The following is a 22382-nucleotide window of genomic DNA, read 5'->3' on the forward strand; positions in this document are numbered from 1 at the left end:
CGGATGCTTTAAATCAACATGGGAGCCATGGGCGGCCCTCCGCTGCCTCTCCCCCTCCTCCCCCCCCGCAAGGGCCGCAGCGCTTCCTGGAGTGGTGTGGGGCTGGGGACAGGGCAGGCATGCAGGGAGCCTGCCCTGGCCCTGGTGTGCACTGCTGCCACCCCAGAGCTGCTTTAGGTAAGTGGTGCCGGGCCGGAGCCCGAACCTCTCCTGCCCTCTGCCCCCCAACTCCCTGCCCTAAACCCCCTGCCTGCACCTCACATCCCTGAAAGCTCCGATTTGTCACCTAAAAAAGAATGGCTCAAATTTGGGAATCTGTCCTCACATCCTCTTCAGTGAAAACTGATGGAGGGGAAAAGATTCATTTAGCTTCTCCACAACAGTCTTATCTTCCCTGAATGCTCTTTTACCACCTTGATCATCCATTGGTCCCACTGATGGTTTTGCAGGCTTTCTGCTTCTGATGCTCTTCAAATATTTTCTGCTGCTAGGTTTTGCTAATTGCTCTTCAAATTCTCTTTTGGCCTCCCCAATTACACTTGACTTTTCAGAGTTTATGTTCCTTTCTATTTTCCTCAGTGGAATTCGACTTCCAATTTTTAAAGAATGCCATTTTGTCTCTAATTGTCTTTTTTTACACTGGTTAGCCATAGTGGCCTTTTGTGGGGGGAAGGGGAAAATACATTTAGTTTCAGCCTCTATTATGATGTTTTTAAATAGTTTCCATACAACTTACAGACATTTCACTTGTGCCCATTCCTCTCCATTTAACTAGATTCCTCTTTTTTTTTTTTTTTTTTTAAAATATAGTTCTCCTTTTTGAGGTTAAATGCTACTGTAGTGGGTTTCTTTGCTATTCCCCTCCTACAAGGATCTTAAATTTAATTACATTATGGTCACTATTATCAAGCTGTTCAGCTATATTCACCTCCTGAACCAGATCCTGTACTCTACTTAAGACTAAACTGACAATTGCCACTTTCCTTGTGGGTTCCAGGACTAGCTGCTCCAAGAAGCAGCCATTCATGGTATCTAGAAATTTTATCTCTGCATCCCATCCTGAGGTGACATGTCCTTGTAAATATGGAGATAATTGAAAAATTATCATTATTATTGGCTTTTCTGTTTTTGTAGCCTCTGTAATCAGCCTGAGCAATTCACAATCACTGTCACCATCTGGGATTTAAAAGGTACCTCACTTGTCGAAGTAATTCCTGCTAGTGCTGAGCACTCCCACTGCATTTGTTGCTTGGGAGACTGATTCCCAGCAAGTGTAAAATCTGCTCTTCTTTTTAGGGGAAGATCCCATTAAAAACAGAGAAATTAAGCATAAACTATTAATGATGGAGCAAGCCTTAAAATAGGTTTTGGACCTGGGTACAGAGAACTTGCTGTACAGGGACTCTCCACGTTTTGTCAGTGGCCCGTCATCGAGAGCTTGCAAGGAAGGGAAAGACCACACCAGAAGTCCAGTCTCAAACACTTTCCTTGAGTGAGGTACTGATAACTGCTAGTACCAAGAGCTTCCCACTCCAAGTATAAGGAAGGGGATAAGAGGAGCAAAACAGAGTTCCTCATCAAAGGAGATCCATTCACCAGATACCTCAGGGCCCTAGAGGAGTGCTGGTGAGGCTCCCGAGTACTACAAGTACCAAGAAGCATGCTAAGACTTCAGTTAAGTCCCATATCTCAGCGGTAAAGGGCTTGGTACCGAAGACTACTGCTAGCAAGAGACTGGGTTCAATGGAATCCTCAACCCCATCTGTGCCTCACACAACAGCCTTTGCACACCATTGGTGCTGGTACCGAGTTCTGTTATGCTTCCAGTACCACAAGATCGCTACTCCTTGCAGTCTCTGGACACCTCTCAGTATCTAGGTTGACTGGTCACTGATGCTTATGTTTCTGGGAGATCTTCTTCTCCATCTTCAACTATCCATGTGGAGGGGTTTTCACCTCTGATACAATATGTGGAGGAGCATTCTAATTCAGACTCTGAACTTCTGTTCATGTATCTCCAATTTATTCCAGGAGAAGTTATTCCCTGTTGCAGATGCAACCAAGGAAGGATAGTAGACCCCTGCCTTCCAACATTTGGGATGACCAGCTTTGGATTTGTTCCCCACAAGCCTTATGGTCTCCCTCATTGGCCTTACCTAGGATCCGTGGGCAATGTGCTGCCAGCAGTTTTGAGGGACCTCAATTCAGTCCCACAGGGAACACAGAATACCTCATCCCCAGTACTGTCTATCTCTCCTCCCCCTACTGAGTCAGAGGAGACCTTTTGAAAAGCAAGAGGCAAGGGCAGACAAGTAGGCTTACACCCTACCTCACAAACATCTCATTGTCATCACTGGATGATGCAGTCATGCTACTGCTGCCATCGTTAGCTGATAACTTTACACAATTCCAGAACCTGATGAAGTGGGTCACTGATATCCTGCAGATTCCCCTTGAAGTCAAGGATTCCCATCACAAACTCTTGGACATATTTCATGTCTCTTCCTCAGTACAGGGCACTGCCAATTAATGAAGCCATCCTGGAGCCAGCCAAGTCTATTTGGCAAATTCCAGCAGAGGTCCCCCCACATGCAAGAGGGTTGATTTAAAAACATAAACAAAAAACCACTACCAGGAATCACAGCCAGGGATTTTGTGTTTTTATTTTCTCATCTAGCACCGAACTCTCTGGTTGTGGATACAGTCAATGAAAGGGACAGGTAAAATACCCCAAAAGCCACTCTTGTAATGAGGACCAGAAACATATGGACCTGTTTTGGTCCTAAGAGCTATTCATCAGCAACACTTCAGTTCAAGATGGCTATCCACCAGGCACTGATGTCAAAATACAATTACCTGAACTACGAGAAGTTTAATGCTTCTATTGACCATTTACCACCAGAACATCATCAAGAATAGTTAAGCACCATAATAAAGAAAGGTGAGCTGTTGGCAAAACCTTCACTGCAGGCTTCACTTGATGCAGTGGATACTGTAGCCAGGTCTGTTTCCACCACAGTAGTGATGATGTGAGCTTCCTGGCTTCAGTTGTCCAGGTTTCCACAAGAGGTACAATTGACTGTGGAAGATTTACCTTTCGATGGCCAGAAGCTTTTTCACAGATTCCACGGATGACTTGCGTCATGCCCTAAAGGACTCTAGGGCAACACTTAGGCCTTTAGGGAGATACATGCCTGCAAATAAAAGGAAGCTTCGCAGGTCTCATTTGGCACACAGATCTTGCCCTGCTCAATTTCAGGCCACCAGAACCACTGGCTAAGAGAGAGTTGAGATTTTCCTAAGGAAAAAATCTGCAATCTTGACTGCTTCATCCCATCCTTCAACATTATCCAAATGCCAGTTCTGATGGTTTGGTTGAGATTCCAGACCACCCAATGACCAGGTTTTATCAGCTTCACAACATACCCCACCCTTTGCATTTTGGACATCTCTCTCCTCTCATATATATCGAGCATGGCAGGCTATAACATCAGACAAATGAGTATTGGATGTGATTACTTTGCATTATACTATCCAATTTAACATTATCCTGCCCTTCCAACCTCCTTCCCTGTTCTTCTTCAGGGACCCCTCTCATGAGCAATTGCTGACACGAGATCTCAGCACTCTTAAGTCTAGAAGCCATAGAGCCAGTCCCACTTCAACACAGGTGAAAAGGGTTCTATTCAAGATATTTTCTGAGAACGATGAAAAAATATGGGTTGGAGGCCAATACCAGATCTCAGACAATTGAACAAGCATGTCAGATGCCTGAAATATACTATGTCCCTAGCAGCTATAATTTCCTCCCTGGAATTAGGAAACTGGTTTGTGACCCTTGACCTCAAAGATGCCTACCTCCACATAGTGATTCCCTCTCACAATCACTATCATAACAGGTATTGGGTTCCTACCCTTCAGCCTGTCTTCTGCCTGAAAAGTGTTCTAAAAATCATGGAAGTCAGAGCTGCCTACCTCCTTCATCTAGGAATAACTATCTTTGACTGGCCCCCTCAAGGATCAGTCATGTCAGGAGGTATGGTCAGCTGTTCATACAACAGCTTCACTATTCCGATGTCTAGGCCTCAGATAAATCTCGAGAAATTGATCTTTATCCCTACACAATGAATTATTTATAGGAGCACTTTTGGATTTGATAATGGGCAGAACTTGTCTTTCTCTTGACAGGTTCCTTGCTTTAAAGAACCTTATACAAAGAGTGCAGTTCAGCCCTCAAGTTCCAGCAAGGACATGTCTGCAACTGCTGGGACACATGGCAGCTTGTGTTTTTGTGACCCAAAACACCAGATTTTATCTTCAATGTCTTCCTGGATGGCTTTGGATTGTTTATATACCCAGCAAACAGTCTTAGCAGCAGGTATCTGTGCTCAGTTGGGTCCTACAGTCACTTATCTTGTGGATGAATCCATCCAAATATTGTTACAACACAGAATACAAAGTGTACATACAAATGTTTAGATATCTGGCACATAAATACCTTGCAATGCCAGTTACAACAGTGCTATGTGAATGCCTGTTTTCACTTTCAGGTGACATTGTAAATAAGAAGCGGGCAGCATTATCTCCCGCAAATGTAAACAAACTTGTTTGTCTAGTGATTGGCTGAAGAAGAAGTAGAACTTAGTGGATTGTAGGTTCTAAAGTTTTTCATTGTTTTGTTTTTGAGTGCAGCTATGTAAAAAAAAAAAAAAAAAAATTCTACATTTATAAATTGCACGTTCATGATAGATAAGTACTGTAGTGCAGTCTCTGAGGTGAATAGAAAAATACTATTTCTTTTGTTTATCTTTGCGCAAATATTTAATAAGTGAGCACTGTATGCTTTGTATTCTTGTATTGTAATTTAAACCAATATATTTGAAAATGCAGAAAAACATCCAAAATATTTAAATACCATTCTATTCTTGTTTAACAGTGCAATTAAAATTGTGATTAATCCCAATTAATTTTTTTAATTGTTTGAGCCCTACATCAGACCCTTCCCTCTTAGGATGGGGAACACATTTGTGTCTGCTCAGAATCCCAGCAAATGCTCACAACAGGAGAGTGCTTGCACATCAGTCTGTTGGAATTAAGGATGGTCAGAAATGCTTACCTCCACTTTCTTGCCCTACTGAAAAACAAGTCCATCAAGATCATGACAGACAACACAGCGTGCGTGTACTATATCAGTCATCAGGGCAGAGCACGTTTCCCCTTCACTCTGCTACTCATTCCGTCAATGGGAGCTGCGGGGGTAGCGCCCAGAGCCACCTGGCCATGCCTCCGCCTAGGAGCTGGAGGGACATGCTGGCTGCTTCCCAGGAGCCGCCTGAGGTAAGCGCCGCCCAGAGCCCGCATCCCTCACCCCCTTCCGCGCCCCAACCTCCTGCTCCAGCCCTGAGCCCCCTTCTGCACCCAAACTACCTCCCAGAGCCCGCACTCCAACCTCCTGCCCCAGCCCTGAGCCCCCCCCACACGCCGACCCCTTTGGCCCTTGTCCAGAACCCCCCCACACACTCTGAACACCTCGTCTCCAGCCCCACCCCAGAGCCTGCAACCCCAGCTGGAGCCTGCACCCCGTGCCCCAGGCCAATGAAAATGAGCGAGTGAGGGTGGGTTCAGTGAAACACTTTATTCCCTAAAGTTTCTGACTAGCTCTGTTGATCACATGACTCGAGGATCTACAGCTTTAAGAGCACCAAATATTGTGAGATTTGCCATAAAATTGTTAGAGTTGGGAACATTGTTGCTCTTTAGCAAACATTTCTCACTTTGTCCTTCCCTGCTTTCTGTCCTCTGAAAGTAGACTTAAAATACGGATTTTTAAATGTTGCTTGCATTGAGAAGATGTGAAATTTAATTGTCTGAACATGTAGCATATGGCAGAAGGTTTGGTAATGTGTATCTGTTTTTTTTAACCAAAAATATAAATTTTATAAAGTAAAGACTTAAGCCATTACACGCAAACAGTGCTGCCCCATATATTTTTTCTTGTTTTGGTCTATACGTGTCTGATTATATATAGGAATACTCTGCTTGGAGATATCCATTTTAAAGGGTGTGTGTGCGTGTGTGTTTGCGGGGGGTTAATCCAAACAGGAAGAGTTCCAATGTGTTTGCTTGTCATAGTTGTACTCATACCAATGTATGCTGGTAGAGTCCTGAAGTATATTGTTTCATAGTTATGGATCAGTTGCTCTAAACTCTAAACTTTTCTATTGTCCTATATTATAAAAACATTTTTACTTCAGTTATAAAACTCAATTTATCATAATTTGTCTCACTTGGCAGCCTTTGCTCTTAAGAGTTGCAGGATAAGGATAGCCAGTTTTTTGACTCGGCCTAAGGGTATGTCTACACTATGGGATTAATCCGAATTTACAGAATTAGAATTTTGGAAACAGATTGTATAAAGTCGAATGTATGCGGCCACACTAAGCACATTAATTCAGCGGTGTGCGTCCATGTACCGGGGCTAGCGTTTATTTCCGGAGCGTTGCACTCTGGGTAGTTATCCCATAGCTATCCCATAGTTCCCGCAGTCTCCCCCGCCCATTGGAATTCTGGGTTGAGATCCCAGTGCCTGATGGGGCAAAAAACATTGTCGCAGGTGGTTCTGGGTACAGCCTCACCCCTCCCTCCATGAAAGCAACGGCAGACAACCGTTTCACGCCTTTTTTCCTGGGTGAACACAGCAGACGCCATACCACGGCAGGCATGGAGCCCGCTCAGCTCAAGACAGTAGTCATGAACATTGTAAACCCCTCGTGCATTATCGTGCAGTTTATGCTGAACCAGGACCAGAAAAACGAGGCAAGGAGGAGGCGGCGACGGCAGTGCGGTGACGAGAGTGATATGGACATGGACACAGAATTCTCTCAAACTGCGGGTCCCGGCGCTTTGGAGATCATGTTGTTGATGGGGCAGGTTCTATCCGTGGAACGCCGATTCTGGGCCCGGGAAACAAGCACAGACTGGTGGGACCGCATAGTGTTGCAGGTGTGGGACGATTCCCAGTGGCTGCGAAACTTTCGCACGCGTAAGGGCCCTTTCATGGAACTTTGACTTGCTTTCCTCTGCCCTGAAGCGCCAGAATACCAGGATGAGAGCACAGTTGAGAAGCGAGTGGCGATAGCCCTGTGGAAGCTTGCAACGCCAGACAGCTACCAGTCAGTCGGGAATCAATTTGAAGTGGGCAAATCTACTGTGGGGGCTGCTGTCATGCAAGTAGCCAAAGCAATCATTGAGCTGCTGCTACGAAAGGTAGTGACTCTGGGAAATGTGCAGGTCATAGTGGATGGCTTTGCTGCAATGGGATTCCCTAACTGTGGTGGGGTGATAGATGGAACCCAAATCCCTACCTTGGCACCGGAGCACCAGGGTACCCAGTACATAAACCGCAAGGGTTACTTTTCAATGGTGCTGCAAGCACTGGTGGATCACAGGGGACGTTTCACCAACATCAACGTGGGCTGGCTGGGAAGGATTCATGACGCTCGCGTCTTCAGGAACACTACTCTGTTTAAAGGGCTGCAGCAAGGGACTTACTTCCCGGACTAGAAAATAACCCTTGGGGATGTTGAAATGCCTATAGTTATCCTTGGGGACCCAGCCTACCCCTTAATGCCATGGCTCATGAAGCCATACACAGGCAGCCTGGACAGGGGTCAGGAGCTGTTCAACTACAGGCTGAGCAAGTGCAGAATGGTGGTGGAATGTGCATTTGGCCGTTTAAAAGGTCGCTGGCGCACTTTACTGACTCACTCAGACCTCAGCCAAACCAATATCCCCATCGTTATTGCTGCTTGCTGTGTGCTCCACAATCTCTGTGAGAGTAAGGGGGAGACCTTTATGGCGGGGTGGGAGGCTGAGGCAAATCGCCTGGCTGCTGATTACACGCAGCCAGACACCAGGGCGATTAGAAGAGCACACCAGGAAGCGCGGCGCATCAGAGAAGCTTTGAAAACCAGTTTCATGACTGGCCAGGCTACCGTGTGAAAGTTCTGTTTGTTTCTTGATGAAAACCCGCCCCCTTTATTGATTCATTCTCTGTAGGCAACCCACCCTCCCCCTTCGATCACAGCTTGCTTTCAAAGGAAATAAAGTCACTATCGTTTAAAAATCATGTATTCTTTATTAATTGACTATAAAAAGAGGGAGAGAACTGACAAGGTAGCCTGGGTGGGGTTTGGGAGGAGGATCAGAGGGAAGGAAAAGGCCACTTAAAAAAAGGTTAAAATAATGACAGCCTTTTGCTTGGGCTGTCCACTGGGGTGTAGTGGGAGGGTGCACAGAGCCTCCCCCCCGCGTTCTTACACGTCTGGGTGAGGAGGGGGGTTATACAGGGGCTGTAGCGTCAGTCTGTGATCCTGCTGCCGTTCCTGAAGCTCCACCAGACGCCGGAGCATCTCTGTTTGCTCACGCAGCAGCCCCAGCGTTGCATCCTGCCTCCTCTGATCTTCCTGCCGCCACCTCTCATCTCGAGCGTCCCTCATGTCCTCACGTTGGTCCCTCATGTCCTCACGTTCACTGGCATCTTTCCTATACTTTGAAACCGTGTCCTTCCACTCATTCAGATGAGCTCTTTCATTGTGGGTGGATTCCATGATTTCCGCGAACATCTCGTCTCGCGTCCTCTTTTTCCGACGCCTTATCTGAGATAGCCTTCGGGACAGAGGAGGGAGGCTTGAAAAATTTGCAGCTGCTGGAGGGAGGGGGAAAAAAGGAGAGAATTTTTTAAAGAGATACATTTTACAGAACAATGCTTATACTCTTTCACGGTGAACAACACTATTCACATTACATAGCACATGTGATTTCTGTGCAAGGTCGCATTTTGCCTCTTAATATTGAGTGCCTGTGGCTTTGCTGCTAGAGATCACAGACGCAGGTCCGGGCAACAGAATTCGGCTTGCATGCGGCCATGGTAAGCCATTGTCTTTTGGCTTCTGCGTCCTCCTTTCCCACATACCAAGCAAAGCCCGTTGAGTGCTGCAGTTTTCCTGTTAACCTTCAGCAGCAGAAAACAAACTACCCGCCCCTTCCCCCCCGCATCTAATTCTCTGGGATGATCGCTTTATCCCTCCCCCCACCGCGTGGCTGGTATCAGGGAAGATCCTTGCTAGCCACACGTGAGAGGCTTAGTGCCAAACTCCTCCTCCCCCTCCCCACCCCCCGCGCGCTTGGCTTACTACAGGGAAGGATTTCTTTTCAGCCACAGGCAAACAGCCCAGTAGGAAGGGCCACCTCTGTCCCCTTAATTAAATTCCCATATTTCAACCAGGTTACCATGAGCGATATCACTCTCCGGAGGATTACACAGCGAGATAAAGAACGGATGTTGCTTGAATGCCAGCAAACACCGGGACCATACGCTGCCAGGCTTTGTCATGCAATGATATCAGATTACTTGCTACTAGCATGGCGTGGTCAAGTGTCCTACCATGGAGGACGGAATAAGGCTGCACTGCCCAGAAACCTTCTGCAAAGGCTTTTGGAGTACCTCCAGGAGAGCTTCATGGAGATGTCCCTGAAGGATTTCCGCTCCATCCCCAGACACTTTAACAGACTTTTCCAGTAGCTGTACTGGCCGCGAATGCATCCCAAGTCCTCAGGGCAAATTAATCATTAAAAAACGCTTGCTTTTAAACCATGTTTTATATTTTAAAAGGTAAACTCACCTGAGGTCCCTTCCATGGGGTCATGGTCTTGGGTACTGGCTTGGAAGGGTACTTCAGTCAGGCTGAGAAAAAGATACTGCCCGTTGGGGAGAATGGAGTGCTGTGTGCTCTCCTTAAGCTCGTCGTCCTCCTCCTCCTCTTCCCCGTCCGCAGAATCCTCAGGTGTGGCTGATGAGATTACCCCCGCCTTGGAATCCACGGTCAGAGGTGGGGTAGTGGTGGCGGCCCCCCCCTAGAATTGCATGCAGCTCAGCGTAGAAGCGGCATGTCTGCGGCTCTGACCCGGAGCGACTTTTTGCCTCCTTTGTTTTCTGATAGGCTTGTCTGAGCTCCTTGACTTTCACGTGGCACTGATCTGAGTCCCTATTGTGGCCTCTCTCCATCATGCCCTTGGAGATTTTTTCAAAAGTTTTGGCATTTCATCTTTTCGAACAAAGTTCTGCTAGCACTGAATCCTCTTTTTTGTAGGTTTTGTAGGAAAACAGGCTTAGCCACCCTGCAGGATAAAATAAAAGTGCAGTAATAATTAAGCAAGAACAGGTAAAACATCTTAGTATTCCCCAGGACACACAAACATTCCAATTAAAAAGTATTGTTAACATGATATCAGACAGACATCGTATCTGTAGATGAGGTAGTGGGTAGATGGATGTCTGGGGGGATCTTGGTGGATCTGCTAATGTGTGCAGGCAGAAGTCCAGTTTCTGCACTCTTCTAGGGCTGTAGCTTGGATATAGCTGGCTGGGCCTAGGAGTTCTGCTGGAGCAATGGTACGGCTTTGGTAGGCTTGTGGGGCTCCCACAAGAGCATAATATGGTGATGGGTAGTAAGTTAGTTACAAAAAGTCTCTTCCTGTTTCTGAGCAAAAGTAGGAATTTCCTAATATCTGACAAGCTAATCATTCAATGGACCCAGGATTTTTAAATGCAGGCTAGCAGCTAGTTTTCTCACCATTATGAAATTGTACTTCATTATTCCAAAAGAGAGATGTGTTCATCCTATGCTGCAGGACAATAGGTTATTCCAGGCCTGGAATGTGCAGCTGAGTGGTGACATATGCTGATGGAATATGACGATGGATACACAGTTGTGTAAAATCAATTCCAGATGTTCAAATTGCTAGGCAAAGGCATGAAGGCTGCAGTGTTATTTCTCAACTCTGAAATAAAATGAAGTGTGCAAAAGATACTGCAGTAAGCACAGAACTTGTATTGCGTTCTTTGTGCATAGCAATGTGACACTGAAGCTGAATGTGTAAAAGGGAACAATACAGCTTTTTAATGTATGGCCATGATTAGCCTTAAGGACACTAGCAATGAAGAATATACATTTTAACGGGAGTAGATGCATTGTAGGTACCTGAATGAATTGATGACCCCGAGAGGATTTAAGGGTGGGCAAAGTTGACAAATGCCAACTGAGCCCTCTTTGTTTGTGTCCTTTCAGCTCCTAACCAGAGGAATTCTTAAAGTATCTACTATCAAGTTCTTAGTTCATTTGTTCATTGATCTTTATATCCAAACTCACCTTTTGATGACACAATATTGTACATATTGGAGTTTCTAGTTATATTTCACTGAGTAGTTTGAACCTTTGAGAGTATTAATCCTGGGGGTTGCCCTACATCTTTCAAGTAATTTTGGGGATTATATACTGAAATGCTTGATTTACTAAAATTAATTTTAAAACACTCTTGTTTCTGTAATCTTAGCTCATGTGAAAGTTGTCAACCTGTTCACTTTTTTTCTTTTTCAGGAAGTACAGAGACAACCATGCTAGAAGACAAAGGTCCAAGAGTGGCCGACTACTTTGTAGTGGCAGGACTCACTGATACTTCGACCTCTCTGGACCAAGAAGTAAACCGCTTTGAAACAAAGTCAGCTGGTCCAAAGGCTCCAATTACAGACCTAGCTGTCATCATCAAGTCAGCTGGTGAAACGGTGCCTGAGGGTTACACCTGTGTTGAAGCCACCCCCACAGCCCTTCAAGCCAACTTGAACTATGGGAGTCTTAAAAGTCCAGAGCTTTTTCTTTGCTACAAGAGGGGCCGGGACAAACCACCACTTACGGACGTTGGGTGAGAGTCCTTCAATTATTGTGACATCATATGTGACATTTTGTAGAAAGAGAATAAAAATTTAGTCCTTAGGATTATCTGGTATCTAAGTACTTATGTGGCCTCATCACTGTACTGTCCTATGATCACCTATGAGGTTGTAGAGTGGTAGCCGTGTTAGTCTGTATCAGCAAAAAGAACGAGGAGTACTTGTGGCACTTTAGAGACTAACAAATTTATTTGGGCATAAGCTTTCATGGGCTAAAACCCACTTCATCGGATGCATGCAGTGGAAAATACAATAGGAAGATATACACATACACACAGAGAACATGAAAAAATGGGTATTGCTATACCAACTCTAACGAGACTAATCAATTAAGGTGATCTATTATCAGTAGGAGAAAAAAAACTTTTGTAGTGATAATCAGGGTGGCCCATTTCAAACAGTTGACAAGAAGGTGTGAGTAACAGTAGGGGGAAAAATTAGCATGGGGAAATAGTTTTTACTTTGTGTAATGAGACATCCACTCCCAGTCTTTATTCAAGCCTAATTTAATGGTGTCCAATTTGCAAATTGATTCCAATTCTACAGTTTCTCGTTGGAGTCTGTTTTTGTTGTTGGAGAATTGCGACTTTTAGGTCTGTAATTGAGTGACCAGAGAGGTTGAAGTGTTCTCCGACTGGTTTTTGAATGTTATAATTCTTGACGTCTGATTTGTGTCCATTTATTCTTTTGTGTAGAGACTGTCTGGTTAGGCCAATGTACATGGCAGAGGGGCATTGCTGGCACATGGCATATATCACATTGGTAGATGTGCAAGTGAATGAGCCCCTGATGGCGTGGCTGATATGATTAGGTCTTATGATGGTGTCCCTCGAATAGATATGTGGACAGAGTTGACAATGGGCTATATTGCAAGGATAGGTTCCTGGGTTAGTGTTTTTGTTGTGTGGTGTGTGATATATGCCATCATGTGCCAGCAGTGCCCCTCTGCCATGTGCATTTCCAAATGCACAAATAAGGAAAAGTAACTTGTCCTGTGTAGTCCAGACAACATACACTTGAGTGCTCTTTTCACAAATAATCCTCCAAAAGTATTGTTGACTTTCAGCTGCTTATAATTTTGGAGACCTTGTAACCTGTGTCTTGGACCCATCTCATACTGTCTACCTTTTTTTAATAAGAGTATCTGCAGAAATATCGACTGATAAAATTTGGTGAAGACAGATTTTTAATCTCAAAGCAGATGAGAGTTAAACCACCTCTCAATGAGGGGGCTATACCCTGTTTAATTGGGAGCTTTCGTAATACCTGCAGTGTTCCATAATGCCTTACGGCCCCTTTTCACAGAATCCCGTTTTTCACCTTTACATGGGAAAATTAATAATTCCATGAGGCAAATAATGACTTAGGCCTTTTGATATCTAATAATGCTAGTATAAGTAGAAACTTAATGGCATTCCTAAATCTTCTGACCCACCACATTTTTTGCGCTAGCTTTGGCTTCTCCTGCTATTTAATATTTGTAAATTGCCTTCCTAACTCTTTTTAACAGAGATAGGAAGGGTTGCTGTGCTGCAGAAACTTGCTTAATACAAAGACATTAGAGTCAGAGGTCCAGCTTGAAGCAGGAGGAGGAATGAAACTAGAGTGAGCCCTGGGTCTGTTGTACTAGAATATGGTAAAACACAGTGCAGTAGTCCATGTATTATTTTAAATTGTTCCTAGTGTTTTTAGATCAATTATTTTTACAGATTTCCTTGATTGTGGGAAAGCAGCACTTTTTCCTCTAAGTGCTGTTGACTGATGCATTGTGACATGTGTCTTAAATCTAGTAGATTTGATGACGAAATATATGCCTATGACATGAACTGAATTTGGTGAATAGAGACATTCTAAGTCACTTGAGAAGGAGACACTTATCCTGAAGAAATGGATGGCTACATTCCAAGTAAAAGTCCTGATCTAAATCCTGTTGAAGTCAGCGGAAAGCCCTCCCGTTGATTTAGGTGGTGGAGCAAGTCCAAAGTATGAGATCACTGAAATAGGGAACAGTTCTTATCCTTCGAAAGGTCTATCTCCTAAATGTTGTACAAGAGTAAATTATATGCTCTGATTAGGGCCGCACCTCTGCTGATAAATCTGAAAGGGGTTGTTGTGTGGAAGCTGAACTCAATAGAAGCAAACTTATCACACACTGGTGAGAGAGGGCTTTGCTCATGTATTGAAGTGTGACCTAAACCTGAAGTGCTGTTGTTGACAGTTGCATGTCCCAAAGATCAAATTTTGATTCTGTGGTCTGGAATGTTACAAACACCCTTCTTTTAATAGTCTGCTTCTGGATTTCATTACTGTGTATGAAGCCAGAAACTGGTTTGGTTTTGTCATGTTGCTAGCCTAGTGAATTTCCTTTTTATGAGCCTGATGAGGCAGTTTTGGAGGCTGATTAAATATCCTGTCTTAAAAATGTTTGAAATAATTAATTCTGGGATCTTTAAGCATCTCTCTGGTAGCACTTGGAAATGTATGAAATTTATCCTGGGGATTGAGGGATGCAATATCCCCTTTTATAAGATGAAGTCAAGTTGGAAACATGCTTCAAGAATAAACTTATTTTAGTTTTAAATTTTTTTATCTGTGAAATTAAACACTTGTGAACTATAAATAGGCCTTAAATTGAAACCTCTCTGAAACTCAAGTAGAAGATAATATTTTATGCTAATATTAAAATTATGGGACTACCAATATTTTATTATGGTGGCGATGCTGTATATTTTGCTGGGAATAGTTTGATTTCTCCCCCCTCCCCCCTACATTTATTTCATCTTGTCATTAAAAAATGTCGTGAAGGGTGCATTTTAGAAATACTCTCTTGAACAGTCTGATACTTTTTCCCATTATAAGACCTATTTTCAGTTTCTTATAACTTTGCTGGACTTAATTTGTTCAGTTAAAATTTTCCATGCCAGGTAAAAAGGAACACTTCACTTTTCAAGTAAGTCAAAAGTGAAGGTAATATGATACACGGCATGCTCTCTATATCCATTTTTATATTGCGTTCAGCACCATCTGCGCCCTTATGTACATAAAATTATTATTGTAGCAACCCAAAGAAATAATCTCATAGTAAGGGGCACTAAGTCAGTCCATTAGTGTCCATTTCAGTGTTGCAGGATCAAGATCAGGCCTTTTAATGGACTAAAATTGCTTTTTGAAGTCCACTGTGCAACTGTCTTCTGTGGCTCAACTGACTGGTTTAGGCTGCTACATGCTGACATAATATGAAAGGTATATCATACTCTCGGTTGAATTGATCTTTTTGCTTGAATGTAATACTGTAGGTACTAGTTTTTTTTAATCACAGACACAAATGCATGGTATACTCTTAAGACTTATTAGTGGTATGTCACAGAAGTGATTGGCACAGGATATTTGGTGACAGTTATAATCACAGGTACTCTATCCACTTACCACAAAAGAACATATGTGATTATAGAAGCTAGGTGCCAGTGTTCTTGGCAACAAGAAAAAGAGAATCATCAGCATAACTAAGTATGTTTAGTCAAGGGAAACAAAAGAGGCACGTTAAGATTTTAGAATATTGAAAATTGTGTGAAAGTGGTAAGTATTACCGTATATGCTCGTTCATATGCCGAATATTTTTGGTAAAAAAGTGACGCATCAAAGAGCGGGGGTCAGCTTTATAAACTGGTCTACACCAAAATTTGATGATTTTAAACTCTATGGAATCATTGAATTGAATATCGAATACATTGTCGTTTTGTTTACCTGGAGTGTCTGCAGGCATGGAGCCCCTCAGCTCCCTGTGGCTGCGGTTTGCTGTTCCCAGCTGCGGGAAGTGGCGACCTATGCCTGCGGACGCTCCAGGTAAACGAAACGTCCTGACTCGCCAGCGGCTTACCCTGACGGGCCGGGAGCCAAAGTTTGCCGACCCATTTATTGATGTCAATACTGCAGCCTTTTAAAGTTGCAAAGGCTTTGTTTAGTGGACTAGATTGGCTTGAAAGGAATACTAAAAGAGCAGTGCTGCAGAACTGCATGACATTTGACCCATGCCTTTCACAAAATGCTTCACCTTACAAGTCAATCAGAAAAATACAATGAACGATAGTACTATAGCACTGGTGTCAGTCCGCTACTGTGTAATTTGATCTCTTCATGCATTTCTACCAATGGACCTCATAAGTCTCGAGCCAATATGAATATGTAATGTGCAGAATCGATGGAATCTCTAATAAAATTTAAATAGCCTGTTATTGCCACAGACGTCAATCTACAGGGCTGCTTTGAAATAAACAAAAAACAATAATAATTTGACAGTGATAAAGCAGGTGACATTGCTATATAAAGTCCTACAAAATCTATAACTATAATGTTAATTTTAAATACTAGTATGAAAATAGATTAACGGTGAAATCAAAAGAAAACGGTCTGCTTATCATGCAGCGTTCAAACTTAAAGTTGTTGAATATGCAGAAGCAAACAATTGTGCCGCTGCTCGTGAATTCTGTATCAATGAGAAGCAAGAGAATGGGGGAAAAAATAAAACAACGCTAAAAGACATGCCAAGAAGCAAGAAAAAATGTCCAATGAGGACATCTTCATTTCCTGAGCTGGAGAAAGATCTCAATAATTGGGTTGTTGAATATCGACAAAATGGGTACACTGTCACTAGAACTGGAATTCATCTGCGTGCTCTGCAGATGTCAAAAGACGACAAATACAAGTCAGTAAAGCCGTCAGTGTTTGTCGCATCAGCAGATTGTTGTACTCGCTTCATGAACCGTCATGGTCTCTGTCTTTGTCAGCGAACAAAGCGCAAAAACTGCTGAGAGATCTGGAAGAAAAATCAAATCTTTCCAAAGGTTTATTATAAAATATCGAAAGGGATATGCATTTGAACTGTCACAAATAGGAAATATGGACGAAACACCGATGACATTCCATCTCCCAATTAACAGAACGGTAACAGGTGTTGGTGAAAAAACAGTTTTCATTAAAACCACTGGCCATGAAAAAATCCATTCTACAGTGGTTTTATCGTGTTTGGCAAATGGATCAAAGCTCCCTCCTGTTGATTTTGCAAAAGCAAAACCTTGCCTAAAAACATGAAATTTCCTGCTGGTGTCATTGTACGTGCACATGAAAAGGGATGGATGGATGAAAGTGGGACTATTGAATGGCTGGAAAAAGTGTGGAATAAGAGACCAGGATGTGCTCAGGCATGGCGAAGTTGACAAAAGGCGGGAAACTTATGAAGCCAGAAATCAATCTGGTTACCCAGTGGATCAAGAACGCGTGGATGTCCATTCCCTCGGAAATTATAGAAAAATCATTTTGGAAATGCTGTATCAGCAGTGCACTCGATGGGTCAGAAGATGATGCCATATTTGATGATGACACAACAGAGGCTGATGATGAGAAGGAATCTGAGTCTGAAGACAACCCTGCCCACATCTACGATGACAATGCAGGTACAGCTGTGACTGAAGCAGAGTTTAATGAACTGTTTGGTGAATCAGAGACTGATTCAGACTTTGAAGGATTTTAAGACTTTTTAAAGTCTCATATTGTTCTAAGTTACTTGTTTTAAATACCCGTTTACTGATTTTAAATATTGACTGTAATTTTGAAGGTGAATACATATTTGTTCAGTTATTATAACAGGCTTTTCGTTAGATTACATTAAAATAATTCTAGCAAAACTTTCGAGTGTTTCTTGTGATGCCAACTTTTAAAATATAGCAGGGGTCGGAAAACTTTGGCTCCCAGCCCATCAGGGTTTTGTTTACTTGGAGCATCTGCAGGCACAGAACCCCTCAGCTTCTAGTGGCCACGGTTTGCCATTCCCAGCCAATGGGAGCTGAGGGAAGTGGCCCCACTTCCTGCAGCTCCCATTGGCTGGGAACTGCAAACTGTGGCCACTGGGAGCTGAAGGGCTCCATGCCTGTGAACACTCCAGGTAAACAAAACGTCCAGGCCCGCTAGCGGCTTACCCTGATGGGCCAGGAGCCAATGTTTGCCAACCCCTGAAATATAGGTTCGGCTTATGAAAGGGTCATACAGTTTTTGCTATTTTTACCTATCCATTTTGGGGGGAGGGTCGGCTTATAAACTGACGGGCTAAGGAACGAGTATAGACGGTATATGAGTAGTGTGGAGGTCTGATTAGACAGAACAATTGCTTTCTTTTGGATGGGGGAAGATAAAACTTGCATGTTTTATTACTATTTTAGAAATATGATTTGGTACAGTTTGAATTCTGCCTTTCTTGCCACTGTTCATATTCAAGCAACTGTTCTCCATGCTGAGTATATTTAGAGTTTTCTACTCCTGGAAGTTAGCAGTTCTCCCAGCATACTAAACAGAAAATATAATCCTTTTAATTGGCTAGTGTTTGAGATTAAGAACCCCTACAAAAAAAATTACCAGAGAAACAATGAATCCAAACTTTGATTGACCCACTTCTCTCAAAGCTGACCAAGCTAGCAAATTTCAGTCTTTTCTAATAGTCCCTTAAAAATAATTGAAATGAATTTGGTAACATTTTAGTACTTCTGAAAAGGAATAACTCCTAGCATAAGACATGTTTAGATATAGTGTGAGGAAACATTGTGAAAGCTTCCTTTGACAGCTGACAGTGCAACGCCACCACTGTTCCTTTAGTTAATTACTTAGGGCCAAACTTTCAGACTTGGTGTCCGAAAGTAACACACCTACTGCTGAAGACTTGCCACTCCCACTGAAGTCCCCTTTTTAAAAGTTTCTCTGCTTAGGCCAGTTGCCTAGTGTGTATTTTCACATACCTCACACCTCTTGCTATTGTGAGACTATGGTTAAGATAACTGTGAAATGTACACTTCTCACACATCAGTTGTTATTTACTATTGGTGTGCAAAGCTAATTGCAGTCCTAGAAAGACAGCATGCATGTATCTGCACAAATAACATGATGTATCTGTGTGTAATGTTTGTATCTTTCTATTTGTTTCCCTCATCTGCAGAGTTCTATATGAAGGGAAGGAACGTGTAATTTTAGGCTGTGAGGTGATCCAAGCTACTCCCTACGGTCGTTGTGCCAATGTTAACAACAGTTCAGCTACTTCCCAACGAATCTTTATTACCTATCGAAGGGCTCCTCCAGTACGGCCTCAGAATTCCTTGGCTGTAACAGATATCTGTGTTATTGTTACCAGCAAAGGAGAAACGCCTCCCCATACGTTCTGCAAAGTTGATAAGAACTTAAATTGTGGCATGGTGAGAATAAATGTCATTTTAAAACTTTAGGCCTTTCTAAAACAAAAAGGGACAAAACAGGAAGGCTTTTGGACTCTTTTTAATGCTGTTATTAATGTGTGTCTTCTACTGTGAATATATTTTCATTCTCAGTATGACTTATGTCATGTTAGTTTTGAGTTCTTGTTGTTTCAGTTTTTCCTTGGAAGCTTCTGCCAGGATTATTTCCATTAACTAACTAGTGATTTTCTCAATTTGCATGTTGACACACCATTCCCCTTTAAAAGGAAAAGGGAAAACCAAACCTCCTTAGTGGTAGTTAAGGGCCAGTACAAAAAACCACTGTAAACACATTTCTTTACCTGTTACTGATAACACTTTTTTATTTAAAAGTCAGAGAATCCAGTTCACTGCTTATATTCCTTGCTTGGACTTTCCATTGGACAGTACATCAATGAAATTAGTTTTACTTTTGTTTATAGTCTGCTTTGCCTTCAGTTTCTGAACTGTAGAGTACACTTAAAATTTAGATCGACCTAGCTATGTCACTTGCAGTGTGAAAAACTCCTGAGAATCGTAGTTAAGCTGCCCAAACCCTGGGTGTAGATCTGGCTAGGTCAACGCAACCTAGCTATGGCCGCTCAGGGAGGTGAATTACCTACATTGATGGAGAAACCCTTTTCAGAAATGCCTATGCTACAGCAGCGTGCTGCAGCTGTGCTGCTGTAGTGCCAATAGTTTAGACATGGCCTTAGTGCAGCACTCCTTTAGTTTTCCAACACTGCAGGGAAATCTGTTTTAAAAACACTTGTATACATTGTCATACCCCAAGCCCCAAAAAACAAACCAAACACTGTGGAAATATTTCCATTGGTCTCAGATTCTGTAAAAGCTTATGATGTCCCTCTAAGGGTCTGACTTGAATGACAAAAGGAAGGAAATGCAGAGTGAAAGCTGCAGTTGCTTTATTTCACCTGTACTTGTTCCATTGTTTGTTGGCCACAGAACAGTGGGTGTGTCTTTTTACTTACGACCTTTGATAAAGGGCACAGTATTAACTCTGAATTTCCTGATGTGTTGTTACTTGTTGGGCTGATGAACACCAACGTTTCCTCTAACATTTTTTATTTAAATGTCTCTGCTTTGGGTATAACTGTAAATAGGTTCAAACACTTAACCTGTACTGCTCCATTCAGATGCTGTCTCTATGGGTTTTGATGAGACTTAATTTGTGTCTTACAGTGGGGGTCCAGTGTGTACCTCTGTTATAAGAAGTCTATGCCGGCTTCTAACTCAATAGCATATAAAGCTGGTAAGTTTTTGCAAATAAGAGCACCTAAATATATTAGCAGAAGTACATAAGTGTCCTGTCTAACTTTATTTTAAATTATTCTTTCGACTTATTAACTTTGCTCTCAGGGTAGAGAGCCAATATATAACAACCATTGACAAATGTCAACCAAAATGAATTCCTATAATCCTTTCTTCAGCTTATCCCACTTCCCCGGCAAAATCCTGAGCAAACATATAAAGCTTGTACCTAGCTCTAAAGGTAGATCAACTTGGCCTTTGTTAAACAAGCTAAGATTGGAGTTCAGGGCCCACCACTGAGAAGGTCCTCACTTTAGCTCCCTGTTGGTCAAATCTAGTGACTGCCAGCGGACGCATCTGAGATGTAGTGTGTAGACGGAGGGGAATTAAATGATGAAAGGCTGTAGAGAGCAAACACAACTTCATAACTGCCCAGGCTTATGCAGCTCCATGTGTGATGTTTCTCACCATTGAGAACAAGTACTTGCATGCTGAGAGCAGATGGAAATGAGGCAGGAGCCTAGTCCTGTGCACCCTTCAGTAGCAGGTGTGGCGTTTGTAGGAGCCAGGATGATGGAGACTGAGACAGACTGCCAGGGAGAGGTGGTGTTTGGGAAGTTGATGGGGGGCCCTAGGGTAGTTTGAGTGGGGGCATAGCTGGGAGTGTTGATTGTTGAGGAGGGGTTTAAAAAATCATGGCAGAAGCTTGGAATAGCCACCTCCCAACTGGCTTGGATTTAACAGGAGGAGCAGTGAGAGCAGAGGGTTAACTACATTGGCTGCTTGTTATTCGTTGTCTAGTCAGGTGAAGAAACTGCAAGGGAATCCCAGCAGACTACCTGGATAAGTTATATTTTAGCAGGGCTGTGGAGAGGCACTGAATTACTGCCATGTGTCTGGGTGCCTTGTGAGATGTCTGACACTTAGCAGTTCTTAACTTTTAATTGCACTTGGAAGGAAATTGGAAGCCAGTTCAGTCCGAGGAGATCAGGTGTAATACACTACCAAATGACTACCGCTATTACAAGCAGTTGGCTGTGTTCTGTACTGACTTTGCTGCTTGTTTCCTTTAATTTTATGGCTTGTCTTGGCAGACTCTGCAGCCAGGTATCCTTAACTCAGTTTAGCAAATATTTATATTTGCTTTTAGTGAGCAAAAAGCTTCTCTTTATTTTGTTTGTATTTTTGGGGATGGTGGGGAGTAAGAAATGGTTGGAGGTTCCAGACAATCTTTTGTTTTTATTTGTGTTCCTCACAACCATCAGAGCATTTTGCATATACCGTGGAAGCTAGGTGCATTTCTTCTGTCCTCTCCTGCAATCTGTTCACCTGTTTTAAGTGAAGGAGAGGGGCTGAGGAATGTCCCAACCAAGAACTGGCTGGAAAATCTCTACGTGTAAATCTGTCTGTGAATTTACACTAAAATAGTGGAAGTAGCATTAGTTTTTAAAAAAAGAGACCTTCCCAGTTGGGCTTATGGAGCATAAGACATCAGAAGTCTAGGGACAAGCCTCTTCCTTTGCCCATTGAATGGAATAAATTGCCAACATTTATTTCCTGAGTGGAGTTGTAAACCATAGATACTAGGGTGGATGGTGCTATATAATAACCAAGATAAGTGACATTGGTATGCTGATACTTCTGTGCAGTGTTTCTAGGAATTCAGGAGTATCTGTCAGCCAGAAATACTGCCCAAAAGGCAGTTCAGAGGTACTAGCAGTTAAATTACCAAATTAACATAAATTAATTGAAGTTTTAAAGTAGACAGCCTGTCAGTGAGTTCATGTTTCTATTCAATGGAACATTAATTCTGCTCAGCAAGGCATTGCTAGTGTAGAATAAGTTTTAAGCAGCTCCTATGTAGTTTAAAGCCAGATATTCGGTTATCAAAGTTTACAATTTGGAATTGTTTGAACTGTTACAAAAAGTGAGTTTTAAACGTACATGGATATTTGAAATCCACATTAGATTGTTTTGTCTCGTGCAGTTTAACAGGAATTCTCCCCCGCCCCACTTAAGGTTATATAAGCAGCTATGATGTCTGGTTAGCAGTAGATCTTAATGTATAGCTG

General features: G+C 42.8%; 1 protein-coding gene across 2 annotated transcripts in view; it reads left to right on the forward strand.

The window, feature by feature from the left end:
* Positions 1–22382, forward strand: part of DENND4C (DENN domain containing 4C) — a 105591-nt gene that overhangs the window by 19284 nt on the left and 63925 nt on the right. For both annotated transcript variants that reach the window (XM_024193148.1, XM_024193149.1), the window contains exons 2-4: positions 11439–11760; positions 18768–19020; positions 20242–20311. In XM_024193148.1, coding sequence (XP_024048916.1) covers positions 11456–11760; positions 18768–19020; positions 20242–20311 — 628 coding nt within the window. In that variant the 5' untranslated portion in view covers positions 11439–11455. The remainder of the gene's footprint in view (positions 1–11438; positions 11761–18767; positions 19021–20241; positions 20312–22382) is intronic.

This window comes from Terrapene carolina, unplaced genomic scaffold (assembly GCF_002925995.2).
Source record: "Terrapene carolina triunguis isolate 2854851 unplaced genomic scaffold, T_m_triunguis-2.0 Scaffold113, whole genome shotgun sequence".
Taxonomy (NCBI): domain Eukaryota; kingdom Metazoa; phylum Chordata; order Testudines; family Emydidae; genus Terrapene; species Terrapene triunguis.